Source organism: Corythoichthys intestinalis, chromosome 2 (genome assembly GCF_030265065.1).
Source record: "Corythoichthys intestinalis isolate RoL2023-P3 chromosome 2, ASM3026506v1, whole genome shotgun sequence".
Lineage (NCBI taxonomy): Eukaryota > Metazoa > Chordata > Actinopteri > Syngnathiformes > Syngnathidae > Corythoichthys > Corythoichthys intestinalis.
The window spans coordinates 51,526,525-51,542,215 of NC_080396.1; the positions used below are offsets into that span (position 1 = coordinate 51,526,525).

Here is a 15,691-nt window from a genome sequence, read left to right on the forward strand (position 1 = left end):
GACTTTTTATGTCATCTATTCTACGGTCCACTTACGCATGTTAAAGTGTGTCCAGACTCCCTCCCTTCTTTTATTTTCACTTTATTTATTGCCTCTTGGTTCTGTTTTTAGAAAACATGGTGTTTCATTTCATTTGTATGCTGATGACTGTCAGATCTATTTTCCATTGGCGCAGAATGGCACTTTCTGTCAACTTATTGAATGTCTCAACGATATAAAGTCGTGGCTCTCATGTAATTTTTTAAGTTTGAATGACAGTAAGTCTGAAGTCATGGTGTTCAAACCGGGTAGCCAGGCCTCCCTGAATGTTGACCTCGGTTTATTGTCTCCGTTTCTTAAGAATTATGTCAAAAATCTAGGGGTCCAATTTGATGCTGATTTTAAATTTGAGAAGCAGATTTCTTGTGTTGTTCGGGACTGTTTTTATCAGCTTCGCCAGATTGCTAAGGTGAAATCTATTGTTTCACGCTCTGATATGGAAAAATTGATTCATGCTTTTGTCACAACTCGGCTGGATTACGGTAATTCTTTGTATGCAGGTGTCGGTCAGGCGGCACTGGCCCGTCTGCAACTTGTACAAAACTCTGCTGCTCGACTCCTAACTAGAACCCGCAGGCGTGAACATATCACCCCAATTTTAGCATCTCTTCACTGGCCCCCGGTACATTACCGAATACATTTTAAGATATTATTATTTGTTTTTAAATGTTTGAATGATCTTGCGCCGCCATATTTGTCAGAACTGCTTCAGCCTTACAGTCCAACCAGAACCCTCAGATCAGCTGACCACCTGCTTCTAGTAGTCCCAAGATCAAGGCTGAAGCTTAGGGGTGACCGTGCATTTGCGGTGATGGCGCCCAGGCTGTGGAACCAATTACCACTTACTATTAGACAGGCCCCCTCACTTACGGATTTTAAATCACGTCTTAAAACATTTTATTTTTCTTCAGCTTTTAATGTGCAATGACAGTTTATGACCTTGTCTTTTATTTATTTTATTTTATGTGTTTGTTTTATCTTTCAAAGTTGACTTATTTTGCTGTGTTTTGCTATGTAAAGCACTTTGGTCTCCTTGGCGGATTTTTAAATGTGCTATACAAATAAAGTTGATTGATTGATTGATTGATATATGCAATCTGGAAAAATTGCGAGTTTCTCAATTAAATTGTAGTGTAGTGTTTGGTATTAGAGGTGTGCATCGACACTGCCCTCACGATTCGATTCGATTACGGTTCGGAAGGCCACGATTCGATTCGATTCAATTCAGAGGGTCATGATTCGATTCGGTTCGATTCGGCAATGCATTGCGATTCATTAAAGCCTGGGATGCATTAAAATTCTAAAGCAAAGCATATTTTACGTGAATCATGAGCCAACAAAAGCGGACAGACATTAAACAACTTTTTATTTATTTATTTATTTTTTTTTTTACACACAGTAGCAGCCTTTCACACAGTGCAACATCTGAACTCCTGTGCAAAATCAGTAATAACAGTCACTGTATTTTAGTCACAACGACCCATCAATAAAAATATTCAAGTAAATATTAAAGAGAACGACAAAGAAAATATTGTAGTGCAGCAGCATCTTTATCGCAATATCAATACAGGGATCAGTTCAGTTGCAAACAAAACATCAACTAAATTGCAATGTAGAACAAAAGTAAAATGTAGGCCTAGCCTATCTTATATCTATAATATTTCTCGCTCCCTCTTTCTCCATTTCAGCCATTGTTATGTTATGTCCTATCTCTCTGCTCTCTCGATTACAACTGCGCTTGTCTGTGACGTTACTCCGGTAAGGAAGCGAATTTGGGTTCCTCGTCCCCCCTGCATAGAGGTTAGATCTTGTGCCCGAACCCGACCCGACCCGAAATGTTACGCATTCACGTTTCGGTGGGTCAGGTCGGGCCGCCGCGCCGGACTAATAAATTATTTAGAAAAAAAAAAAAAAAATGCGCAGAAGGCTGTGGCGCAGCCCTCTTTTTCTTCTTCTCCTCCCGTTATTTCGTTGTGTGAATGCTTTTATAATTCTAATAAAAATATGTAGCTTATTTAAATATTGCGTAAACTTGCGCTTTTTTCCTGCCAACTGAGAATTCGTTACGAAAGACACTTTTATTTATGCACACAAAGGCAAATGTGATCCTTTTGAATCTTCTCCTCTGTGTGTCTGTAAAACCGTGCTTTTTTTTTTAAAACTTTCCCAGCGTTATTTCGTTGTGCAAATGCCTCTATAAATCTCATAAAAATATGTAGACTATTTAAATATTGAGTAAACTTGCGTTTTTTGTCTGCCAACTGAGAATTTGTTAGGAAAGGCACTTTTATTTATGCACACAAAGGCAAATGCGATCCTTTCGAATCTTCTCCTCTGTGTGTCTGCAAAACCTTTTTTTTTTTTTTTTATATTGAACTTTCCCAGCGTTATTTCGTTGTGTAAAGGCTTTTATAACTCTTATAAAAATATGTAGACTATTTAAACAGTAAGAAAACTTGAAGAAATGAAAATAAATTGCTGCTGCTGCTGCGTTTTTTTTTTCCGCATCACTTAGCTCGGGCATGCAGATCTATAGTTAATTGATCTGGCCGGTCGGGCTTCAATACCAGCGGGCCGTGTCGGGTTGGGCTGGAATTTTTTAGGCCCGATCTAACATGTACGGGCTTGCTTTGAATGTAAAGTAGCTCTCTCTGAGAATAACAATACAATGGGGAAACCAAATCCATTGCATCACCGGAATTGCGCAGGGAAGATTTTTGAACGTACTTATATGTTTTAAAATGCGCTGAATCGATTCAGCGTGTTGCCCGCATCGAATCGAATCGTCCCTGCCCCGCATCGGGATGCATCGCCGCATCGATTATTGTTGACACCCTTATTTGGTATCCAGCTGGTCAAGTGTTTTACAAGGTGATAGTGAAAATCCTGACTCATAAAAACATACTGCTTCTCCAAATGTCAGTAAAGAAAAGGCCAAATACATGTTAGTAAAGTTTTTTTTCCATCATAATATTTTAATCACCCTATCTTTTAAATCTTAGGTTTTTCCACTAAATATGGTATATAAAGACTAAAATAAGAGGCGTAAGAAACAGAAAATCCCCATTTAGTTGAAAGATGTTTTATGTTTTGAATCAGTTTGTGTGTGTGATAGAGTCATTGAAGAGCAAACAAAAAAAAGTTCAGAAATACTTTAGTAGTTTATTATATTAAAAAAAAATCATCTTAATTTTTCCTTACATTATTTCAATACTTCGGTAAATATATACATACACACACACACACCTACACACACACACACACACATTCACACACTGATCATTGGGTACCGGTATTTGAAAAATACTGCAGTTGGTGATCTCCCTGTTAATAGTCAGTCTCTTGCATTTTTGGCTTTGAAGGGCCAGATGGAGGCAAGTTGTCTGATGTGTTTTTTGCTGGAAGTTTGTCTCTTGATGTATGCAAATGTACCATCCTCATCATCTTAAATAGATGTCTGCTTGTCTTAATACCGACGTCAAACGCACTCACTCGAGTCCACTTGGGAATCTTGTATCTGGGTAGCTGTCACAGTATTACAGGATTTTGAAGAAAACACAGTGTCACATGGGGATAAGGTGTATGGAATACAATTGGGGTTTATCCATTTCTTTTGTTTGTCAGGGAGATTACGAACGGTAATGCTCATGAACAACACAGCGAGTCTGTTAAATTCTTTCTGTATAATAGGCAAATCATAAAGGCATTCTCCTCAGAATACCAACTATAAAATAACACATTTCAGTATGCTTTATCCCTAACAGCTAGTCCTCATTGAGTAATTACATTTAAGTTATTGCTTCATCAAGCGTAGACATCGAGATCATAACATTACACTTGCATGTCCTTGGGATTTGACCCATGGAAACAACACTAAGCTTCTGTGAGAATATACTGATTTACAGTGCATGTTATTTCACAACTCTCAGATGTAATGTAATGTATATTGTGCGTAGCTATACAGTGTCTTAAATGTAGTCTTATTCAATCACCATATACAGTAAAATGTCCGATGATATCTGCTATCAGTCACTCACCAGTGATCTCAATTACTGAGAGGAAAATGCGCTGCAGTTTATGTATGAGGGATGTTTTTGTATTATATATTAATATTAGTGTACTTTAATTTTAATCATTTTTACAGAAACCTGGGCTTCAATATTTAGGATTAATGTAAAATAAATGATGAATTTACACTCACCAACAACTTTAGCTGCATCTCCAATATAATGGAAAATTGACATAAAAAAACATTTGCATTAAAACTTCTATTGTCAAATTATTATTACTATTAGAGTAACTTTGCAAAGGCAAAATTTTGATCTGGTCTACCAAAAAAAAAAAAAAAAAAAGGTCAAATGTTTGTTATGTGCTTTCCCACAATTCACAAGCCTGTATTGAAATGCGACACACAAGAATTAGATGTTCTCAGTATGACCTAAAAGAGTTTTAGATCTTCAGCATCACCTTATCCTTATGCTACGGTTGAAAGCAGCTTTGTCTCTCGTCTCAAGGTCTGGTAGACAAGCAGGATAATTCCGCAGTACTTTTGACATGTTGTCCATAGGCTTGTCCTAGGTTTGATTCTCCACTCACAAATCTGAAGACAATAGCCCTCCATGGCTGCTGGAGATTTTGTGACATGGACTGAGGGCAAATGCTGACATGAGCTAAGAAAAGTTTCCAAAGGAGGCTGTGGGAGAAAGGGAAAGAGCAGTTCATCATTAGGGCTATTACAGCACCATTTATAGCTTGAAAAGAATGAGTCTTTAAAATGCATTGTCTCTCTTTATAATAAAATTGACATAATGTGGTGTAGAGATGTTGCGGTTTTTTTCTGGATTTTGTTGGTAAATAAGTGAACTGGGAGGTGTCAATTATTATAGTATGGTTATGTGGGGATGGAATTCAGAATGTTTCAATTCAAACAAATAACATTGTACAGTAAATACCCATTTTACTGCCAGAAGTGGAACCATATGGAATAGATTAAACAGATCTCCAGATAGATAACGGATAGATCTCTAGATCGATAGATAGATCTCTTCCTATAGCTACAGTATATATTTAGAGAGATCTCTTCCTATAGCTACAGTATATATTTATAGAGATCTATCTATGTCATCACTGTGCGAGTTTTATCCTAACACACACAAAAATATTGAAAATTCTGGACATAGAGTAGGGTCAAAATGTCCGATATACAGTACATGTGTTATTAAGCGTCATGGCCTTGTGGGGTGCTGTATGAGAGTTGCCATTATTGTGTGTGACGTTCAGTAAAATGCAGGAAAGAGCATAATCTGTGGAATGCTTTTCACATATGTAAAAGGGAATTACAGTAAATCAGAACACATTAAAAAATCATAATTACTAAAAAAAATATATAAAAGAGCAGGGACTCCAATAATGAACCACAATAAAGACAGGTACAATGTACTTTTTCTTCTTCTTTTTTTCCCCCAAATCAGACAAAACCATTTGTGCTATTATGGAAAATTAGGTTGTGTGACAGCATGCAACAAAAATCTTTCTTCCTCAATGTCATTATCTTCCTCTCACAAAAACAACAGATGAAACCAGCCGGTTTCCCTGACGTCGAGCCAACTCCTGACATCAAGCGTCATTAGGCGGTCACACTTTCCTCGCCTAAATTGTTGGCTTTTTCAGCTGTGAGCTCTTCTCTTTTGATAGGCGACAAAGGCGCGCCACCTGTTTCCTGGGTGCAGACAGATGTGAGTGTGGCACTCGAGTGAACCTGAACCACGACACACAGAGGCAGGAGAATGAAGTGGCTGGAGATATGACTGGAGGCGTGGGAAGGCGCAGGGAGAAACACTCCTCTGATAGGAAAAAAATTAAATGAGCTCCCAAAGGAATTCTCATAGCATATGTGGCATAAGATGAAGTGGGTAAAATGAAAGATGCACAGTAACAAGGCAAATTTGTGCAGCGGAGATGATATTGTATCATATGCTTACAGTTCAAATGTGTGGCAGCAAAATGAAATTAACAGCAGGAATAGATAGCATATTCAAGGGTCAAAGGTGGTGGGGAGGGGCTACAACAGTCATCTGGCTTCAGCTAATTAACAGTGAGGTGTAGAGGCATGGCAGATGGCTGCATGCATACAGAGATGACAGACTTTGATGAAAATTTCATGGCTTGAGAAGGAAGGAGGAACTGACAATTTATTATTATGATAAACCAACGAGCACAAGATGAGCAGGAGCCATTCTGAATAAAGCCCCATACCTTCTGCCCCATCCACCAAACACTCCCAAAGCTCTCCAGATGTTGCAGCAACCCCTGCAAAGCTCACGCTACACCAGGAGTTTAAGAGGCTTTGGCTCTGGAAAACTCTTTACCTTTCACCGTACAGACAACACAATACACCAGGTTGAAAATACAGACCATGGAAAGTGAGGAGTCTAAAAATACACGCATGAGATCATGTTGAGAATGTGCGGGGTAAAAGATTATGAACATGAAAGGCGTGAAAGTACTGCAGTGACAGTCTATGTATGGTCGCTTACATACATTTGCATTCTACTTTGATGCTCCGATTTAAAGTGTTCACACACCTAAATTTTACGCTTGCCAGTGATTTATAGCTTATTTAACTGTGACCTGAAACTCTGTTCCAAGTTTTGTTTTAAAAACTGTGCTTCGACAGCAATATTTTGCCCCATCCAACTCCTGCAGACTTTACATTTTTATATGCTGTCGTAGTTTACTGAAGATTCAATGGTTCGCCAGTTTCCATGTCATTTTCAAATGATTTTTTTTTTTTATGACTGTTGTCATCTGCTCCCTTTGCCCTTTAATGTGAAATTCAGGCACGAGAGGAGTTCTTAACAGCCATATCGTTCTCTCAAAAAGTTTGCTTGTGCTTCAACAACCACTTAACATCGATTATTGAAACAGTGGTGAAAACACATCTTTCCAAACAGAGAAAGGTACATTTTCGTAGTTTTAATTGGTGTTGTGTGGAGAATTACATAATTAACTCCAATTTTCTGTCCCGCAATTAGAACGAGGCCTTGATATTGACTGTGAAATCTTATTACCGCGCTTCTAGCAAGTGTGCCTGTCACAGACTGAAGAGCACATAATGGTAGGTGTAGACATGCTGCAAGTGAATAAATGCACTGTCAGAGAAAGTTTTCTCTTTCTGCGCTCCTTTATTATCCCCTAATATGTCAATTTCTACCCATCTATTTCCCTGTCATAAACTTCAAATCCAATCACAGATCTGTGTCCCTTTTTCTGTTTCCCACATTCAAACATTCCATTGACACAATCAAAAGACTAACTTGCATCAACTTTGAGCGAAACACACATTTTCAGGTACGACAGGTAACTTTGACCAATAACAATTCCTCCAAGATGAGTAAAACACCCAAAAGTGTTTTAAAAGTGACCTATTGTGCCCCTCCCTCCCTCATATTTTATAAACCCCATCAGGTTTGCAAGATCATTTGTATTAAAAATACCCAGAAGTTATCATAGTTTACCGTTCTAGCTGGCAATCTGTTCAAGATGTACCAGACCTCCTGCCCGGTTAGCTGGGATTGGCTCTAGTGAGGATAACCAGTACAGAAGATGAATGGATGAATGCAACAAATAGTGAGATTCTCATTCATGTGTGACTCACTGGATTACATTAAAATATCTAAAAGATTCATCTGATTGGCCATTAGGGGTGGGTGTGTCTGTGAGTAAAGTGTTTACACTTTACAGTCAATAAATTCCAAATATTACATGTTGATCGTTTGATGTTGGGTTTTAAAAGTGGTACCACCGTTAGGAAGACGAATAATCAAGTGTGCCCCCACTACATTCAAAGGGAATGACGATATTGTTTAAAACACTCATATTCAATCACTTTACACTTAAACGTCTTTTGTCACCAATGACCGCAAGATTTGCAAATTAATCCACAATAAGACATTAAATTGAATAGAATAAAACTTGGCAAATGGAAGCGAATAAGTCACCGGTATTCAATCCCACCCCATTTCCGAAAGCGTAGGCTTTTGTCTGTCCACAAAATGTCCCAAATCTAGATTTAAACAGCATGCAAAAGTGGGGGCCCATGCAGTAAACTGCACACTGTCGTCAACATCTATGGGAAACAGCGCTGCTGGCGGTGGCTGTTTTGGTAAGAAAATGATGACTGTTTGGTCTTCATACATATGAGTGAGCCCAGCAATTTGTTCTGTTTCAATCTTAATTACGTACATATTTCCCAATGTCTAACAGCCATTTACTAGCAGAAAAGAAATTATTTGTATCATGCACAGCTCCGCCTCGAGTGTTAAGTGAATACACTAATCTATAATTTGATCTAAATTAAAATGGTTATTTCAAATGTCTTGCAAAAACTATTGCCTCATGCACCTCTGTTCCTTCATCCAAAATACCTAATCATGTATTGCTGATTAGTTTCATTTCTTAATTATGAAGCTGATTAATTGGAAAAAGCTTTGCTACATTCTTTTCTACTACTTAGGTGGGCCTTGATTTATAGCATTTTATCTTCATCATGTGTCCGTTTATTTCAAAGTCCACTTTTATAAGTAGTCATTGGAGGGGAGAAAAATCCTTATAAGCATCAGTACGTTTAATGTTATATAAAGTCAAAGTATTGAAAGCCATTTGAGCATTGATTTACTGGCCTTCAAATTTATTCAAAATCCAGAATAACTATGTGCGTGCTATTACAACGATTGTCCTTCAAGGGAAAAAAAAAAAAAAATTGCACTACTGCCTTCCACAATTTTTTAACATTTTAAGCGCTTGCAAGACAAACACAATTTGATAGTTTAGGCAAAAATATGCACTAGTTAACTTCTGAGCACTAATAGAGAATGTCATGCTATCTACTAGTGCGCCCGAGACATTTTACCAGTGCGTTGAATTGAAAGGATTGTAATTTATTTCTGTTGTTATAACAAATGATCAGACAAACCATCAAGAACATGTAAACAAAAGATTGATATGCATATTGCCTACTAAGTGAATTTAGAAGCCTTCTGCCTTTGTACAAGGGCTGGTCAGCTACCCGATCATATCGGACAACTCTAATTAAAATCAAATAATAAAAACGTTTTAGCACGGTGGCAGAGCTGTTAGCATGTCCGCCTCACATTTCTGAGATCAAGGGTAAAATTCCGGGCTCCGGCCTTCCTGTGTGGAGTTTGCATGTTATCTGCATGCCTGCATGGGTATTCTCCGGGTACTCCGGTTTCGCCACACATCCCAAAAACATGGATGCTAGGCTGATCAAACACTATAAATTGTCCCTAGGTATGAGTGTGTGAGCGGATGGTTGTTCGTCTCCTTGTGCCCTGCAATTGGCTGGCAATCGATTAAGGCTGTACCCCGCCTACTCCCCATAGTAAGCTGTGATTGGTTCCTGCACCCCCGTAACTCTTGTGAGGATAAGTGGCTCAGAAAAAGTTTTTGTTTTAACAAAAGCGCATCTCTAAAAGATGGTAATATTAATCAAGGTTTTGCATTATGATCGATTTCGGTTTGGTTCTGCTTAACACGCTTAACAAATCAATATATTGATCCTGATTGATCAATTAGTACACCCCTAGTATACAATCTGATCGTAAATCATGAGTATTAAAATTATGTTTGAACATCCATTCATTCTTAAAAATGCTTAGCGAAGTGAATGACTGGTAAGCACATTGCTTCACAGTTCTGAAATGAAGGGTTCAATCCCTAGCTCAAGCCTTCCTGTGTAGAGTTGGCATGCTCTCCCCATGCCTGTGTGGGTTTTTCATGGGTACTTCCGTGTCCTGTGACTTTCCAAAAACCATGCATGTTAATTTGGTTGACTACACTGAATTGTTCATACGCATAAACGTCTGTTTGTCTCTTTGTGCCCTGTGATTGGCTGGCAACCAGTTCAGGGTACCCAACCTCATGTAACCTAAAGACAGATGGGATAAGCTGCAGCACCTCTCCAACACTCTTGATGATAAGCGAAACATAATGATCGAATCAACGACGAAATGACGTCTAACTTGAATACAGATAATTTATTCTTATAATATTCAATACTTTTCAAATATTATATACACAGTTACTCTTTTAAATGTCTGCTGATTGATTAAATTTTTGCTCAATAGATTTATATGCTTGTCTGGTAGTAAAACTGTGTTATTTAAAATTCTCTCTCTCTCTTAAAGAGGCAGGACAAAACATATCTTCAAACATTTTCTGTATGTTTCCTGGAAGAAAATTGTTGGCTACTTCAGAATAAATGTGTACCACAGGTGAGACAGTAGGCAATGAAGCCATTGCTGGATCCAAGCCAGCTGTAATTAACTGGGTCATTTTTATTTATGTCTGCCTAGTAAAAATGTTTACTGAAGCTCTTATTCAGGGACAGGACAGCAAATTAAGTGCTCCCATCAATGAAACCCCACGCTGCCTCTTCAGTGATCTCCATTTCCATTATATGCCACAAAAGGCACCCTTGTGGCTGTCAATTTAGTCAAAAGTTAAAACAAATACATAAATAAATAAAGAAAGTAAAAAAGAAAGAAAGGAAGAAAAAAAAAAGGAAAAAAGAAAGAAAAATCTCTCTTCTTCTCACCCCCCCAAACCCAGGATTTTGTTACTCACTTCGACTGAGGAGCTGAAGGTTCCGGACCTCTTCTCTGACCTGCAGCTGGAGGACTTGTTGGAGAACCTCCTGTCTTAGTGTGTCTTGTACGATTCCCATCCTCTGGAGCTTCTCTCCGTTCAAACGCAGTAAGGCCCGTCCTGTCAAGAGAAGATGGACAAGGTTTTACTTTTATTATAATTAATTATGTCATAATGTAACCACACCGCAAAGAATCAGAAGAAAATGTATTACTCAATTGTAAAGGAACTGCGGGCCAAACAGTTGCTACCAGCGCATGTCCGTTTGTGTGGGTAGTTTGTTTGGGTCAAATGCTGTAGTGCCCAATAAACTCTAATCTGGTTCTGACCCCATTTGCACATTTGGCAGATATTAACTGAAAACCCATTGACGTGTTCAGGTTTAAGGCTTACATCTACGTACAGTGGGGCAAATAACTATTTAGTCAACCTCCAATTGTGCAAGTTCTCCTACTTGAAAATATTAGAGGCCTGTACCTGTCAACATGGGTAAACCACAACCATGAGAGACAGAATGTGGGGGAAAAAAAACAGAAAATCACATTGTTTGATTTTTAAAGAATTTATTTCCAAATTAGAGTGGAAAACAAGTATTTGGTCACCTACAAACAAGCAAGATTTCTGGCTGTCAAAGAGGTCTAACTTCTTCTAACGAGGTCTAACGAGGCCCCACTCATTACCTGTATTAATGGCACCCGTTTTAACTCAATTATTGGTATATAAGACATCTGTCCACAATCTCAGTCAGTCACACTCCAAACACCACTATGGCCATGAACAAAGAGCTGTCGAAAGACACCAGAGAGAAAATTGTAGACCTGCACCAGGCTGGGAAGACTGAATCTGCAATAGGTAAAATGCTTGGTGTAAAGAAATCAACTGTGAGAGCAATTATTAGAAAATGGAAGACATATAAGGCCACTGATAATCTCCCTCGATCTGGGGCTCCATGCAAGGTCTTACCCCGTGGCGTCAAAATGATAACAAGAACAGTGAGCAAAAATCCCAGAACCACGTGGGGGGACCTAGTGAATGACCTACAGAGAGCTGAGACCACAGTAACAAAGGCTACTATCAGTAACATAATGCGCCGCCAGGGACTCAAATCCTGCACTGCCAGACGTGTCCCCTTGCTGAAGCCAGTACACGTCCAGGTCCATCTGCACTTCGCTAGAGAGCATTTGGATGATCCAGAAGAGGACTGGGAGAATGTGTTATGGTCAGATGAAACCAAAATAGAACTTTTTGGTAGAAACACAGGTTCTCGTGTTTGGAGAAGAAAGAATACTGAATTGCATCCGAAGAACACCATACCCACTGTGAAGCATGGGGGTGGAAACATCATGCTCTGGGGCTGTTTTTCTGCAAAGGGACCAGGACGACTGATCTGTGTAAAGGAAACAATGAATGGGGCCATGTATCGAGAGATTTTGAGTGAAAATCTCCTTCCATCAGCAAGGGCATTGAAGATGAGACGTGGTTGGGTCTTTCAGCATGACAATGATCCCAAACACACAGCCAGGGCAACAAAGAAGTGGCTTTGTAAGAAGCATTTCAAGGTCCTGGAGTGGCCTAGCCAGTCTACAGATCTCAACCCCATAGAAAATCTGTGGAGGGAGTTAAAAGTCCGTGTTGCCCAACGACAGCCCCAAAACGTCACTGCTCTAGAGGAGATCTGCTTGGAGGAATGGGCCAAAATACCAGCAACAGTGTGTGTAAAGCTTGTGAAGAGTTCCAGAAAACGTTTGTCCCCCGTTATTGCCAACAAAGGGTACATAACAAAGTATTGAGATGAACTTTTGGTATTGACCAAATACTTATTTTCCACCATGATTTGCTAATAAATTCTTTAAAAATCAAACAATGTGATTTTCTGTTTTTTTTCCCACATTCTGTCTCTCATGGTTGAGGTTTACCCATGTTGACAATTACAGGCCTCTCTAATATTTTCAAGTGGGAGAACTTGCACAATTAGTGGTTGACTAAATACTCATTTGCCCCACTGTATGTCAAAATCTTATCGGAAAGGGTTCACTTACATTTTGATTTAATTACTTGGTGGATGAAGTAGCGCACAATAAGTCATATTGTTGTATTTTACATACTAGCAAATACAGATTCTAGAAAACACTTGTAAAGTAACCGAGTTTGTCTCCTATGGAATCTTTTGGAATGAGAAGGTACTTTGACTTTGTAATGCAAACTCAATAATAATACACCAATATTTTCTAAAAGTTAAAGCAAACTTGATAAAACTAGTGGACGTGTTTGAAATTCAGCCTTGAGATTCAGGGCTTAATCCACATTCACACTGCAGATTTCCAATTAGCAGCAGTGAAAAGTCTGGAATGAAGAGGAAAGCATTCATCCTGAGTCGGACTTAAAGAGCTGGCATTTAACACAGGGGAGACACTCATTTAACAAACCATTTCCCACAGCAAGCACATTTTACAGGCAGCCTGCATTCACATTAGCACATAAGAGAGAGAAAAAAAATAAAATAAAAGTGCTTCAAGCCATAAGCACACACAAATGTAAGAAGTGTCCTTGACTGCGGACAAAGGAATCCATCATACCTGCCGCAGCTCACAAATCATATAATTAGACTCATTACTCATGAAGATTGTGTCTCATTTTTTTGGATTCTGTCTATCCATCTATCTATCAAAAGACTTGCTTTGTGTTATCAGATAAGTACTGTATGTCGTGTCAGGTCAGCAGCAACAGACAAAAGACAAAACAACAAGACATAGCATTCAGGGTGCTTTCTCCGCTGCCCTATTTTTGATCTAATGAAATATAAATGGGCTTAATGGAGTGTTAGCAGTCATATTTCAAATGACAAGCAGCTGGGTTTAAGATGGAATTATATGTGACCCTTGCGATAAGGGACCAAAGCTGCTTTTTGGCTTAAAAAAATTTAAAAAATGAAAAAACATCTGCAAACCAAAAGGAACCAGTTCATCTTTGGTTTGAGATTCTTTTATTCAGTCAACATATGCAGACTACTACGCATCGATATGTCACAATGTATTCCAACCTCCATTTCGTGCTTGAAAGCACTCCACTGTTTATAACCTCCAATGTTGACACACATTTCAGATGCTAAACAAAATTCAATACTGAATCAATTGTATTGTCTTGCTTGTGTAAATATCACACAGTGGCATCTGTTTACTCTTTTACAGTTTCTGCCACTATGGGAAAACAATATTTCTACTACCACCCAGCTTATTTTTAGTTTGATATGGAGAAAATAAGGCCTGTAAAGATACCGTAGGTTTAATTTAAAGGCATACAATGTTATAGTGTATGTGCAGGTGAATTTATTTTATAGCTCACAGTGTGAAATCGATTGAAAGAAAAAAAACAAAAACAAAACGGTAGTCCCAGTATTTTTTTCGCACATCCTTGTGCTTGCGTCCACATAAACCAAAGCAGCCTCAGCCTCACACCCATTCCGCCCTTAGCACTCTTTTGTGTGCTTGCCGAGAGGCACACCAGTATGTCCTAGAGATACAATGCCCTTGCTTTATGCGTGCATAAATTAGACAAAGCAGTAGAATGGAATTCAAATCAATTTTCCACAGATGGGCTACGGCTTTCATTAATTGCACGCAGATTGGGAGAGTCGCACTGTCTGTAGAGAACCACAAAAACAAAAGCTGCTAAATAGAGATCACTAGTCTCAATTTGGCTTTAAACCAAATAGCATTTTACCTGTTTCAATTGCAAATGATTTTTTTCCTTCAGAAAGGAATTGGGAAACGCTTTCTTATTTTGCTCTAACTGCTATGCAATATCATGATTTTGAATCATTTAACTTCTTTGTGGTTTTTGGAAAATTGACTTGGTATCTTACTGCTATTATATTGACACTGCAGGCCAATTCAGATTCTTTTGCCAAAATGTGACGTTATTTTCATGCAATGTGAACAACACAATTTTTTTCAAATGATAAACCATAAATCAGATACGTAACCGATGAGAGTGGATGATGTACACCTATGCCGATCTTATCTGACCAAACATCACCAAAAGGCAATAAACATGACGCAAAAAGCAATGGAGTCGCAAATATTCAGTGGTTGAAAGTGGATGCTTTAAAACTAAAACAGTGATCCTATGCTACTTCGCGCTTTTAACTTTGTGCCCACAGTCCATCGCGGATTTTTTCCAATTAAAAAATAAATACAGTATTTTATAGAAATGTCCCGATCTGATCACGTACAGCCTCTCTCCCTCTCGCTGCTTTTCATACTCACCAGGGCAGCTGCAGTTTGTTTGTTAAAGTTAGTAATGAGTGACAGGGGGACAACCTTTGATCTTGCCAGAGAAGCTTGGGAGCGCTGCGCTTCAAAGGAGGAGTTTAGCTTGTTAAACATGTGTCAACTCATTGTGTATGTGTGTGTAAGTAAGCAGCGTGAGCGGATTTGAGTGGACTCACTCAAAGAAGTATTTAATAAAGACAAGCATTTTGCTACGTTATTCTTGTTTAAAAATAATTTGGTGGAAGAATTAAATGTTTAAAGCTTATAATAATTATTTCATTTGAAATGCTTAAAAAACATGTATTAAGATAGACAAACTTTTTAAAAAAAATTTCATTATACTTGGGGGGAAAAAAATCTTATATTTATGTGATTAAAAATTTTTTTTTTTTTTAATGTAAATAAGCTCTGCTTCTACTTCATGGATTTCGATTATCGATGGGGAGGTAGGGGAGGGTGTCCCCATTGACCGCAAAAAACGAGGGATTACTGTATACAAAATTCTCAAACACTTTTAGCATTAAAAATCATTCAGATGCGAAAAAAGAAAGGCTTAGAGAACTGATATAATTAAAGCGGAAGTTCAGGATTTTTTACATTAGGCTTAATCTTCGAGTTAGCAGGAGTTAAGTTAGTTGGTGGAGTTGATTTCAACAAATTTCGTTTCGTTTGCAAGTTATTTGTTAGTTTCAGGGCTCCGGAGTGGCTTAGCT

The 15,691-nt window shown here is 38.4% G+C and overlaps 1 protein-coding gene across 1 annotated transcript in view; it reads right to left on the reverse strand.

Annotated features, from left to right (window-relative positions):
* Nucleotides 1-2,288: 2,288 nt before the first annotated feature.
* samd10b (sterile alpha motif domain containing 10b) overlaps nt 2,289-15,691 on the reverse strand; it is a 76,515-nt gene continuing 63,112 nt past the window's right edge. Inside the window, exons 4-5 of the mRNA XM_057830191.1 lie at nt 10,687-10,827; nt 2,289-4,732 (exon numbers count right to left, since the gene is read on the reverse strand). Of these exons, the coding sequence (XP_057686174.1) occupies nt 4,710-4,732; nt 10,687-10,827 (164 nt within the window). The 3' untranslated portion in view covers nt 2,289-4,709. The remainder of the gene's footprint in view (nt 4,733-10,686; nt 10,828-15,691) is intronic.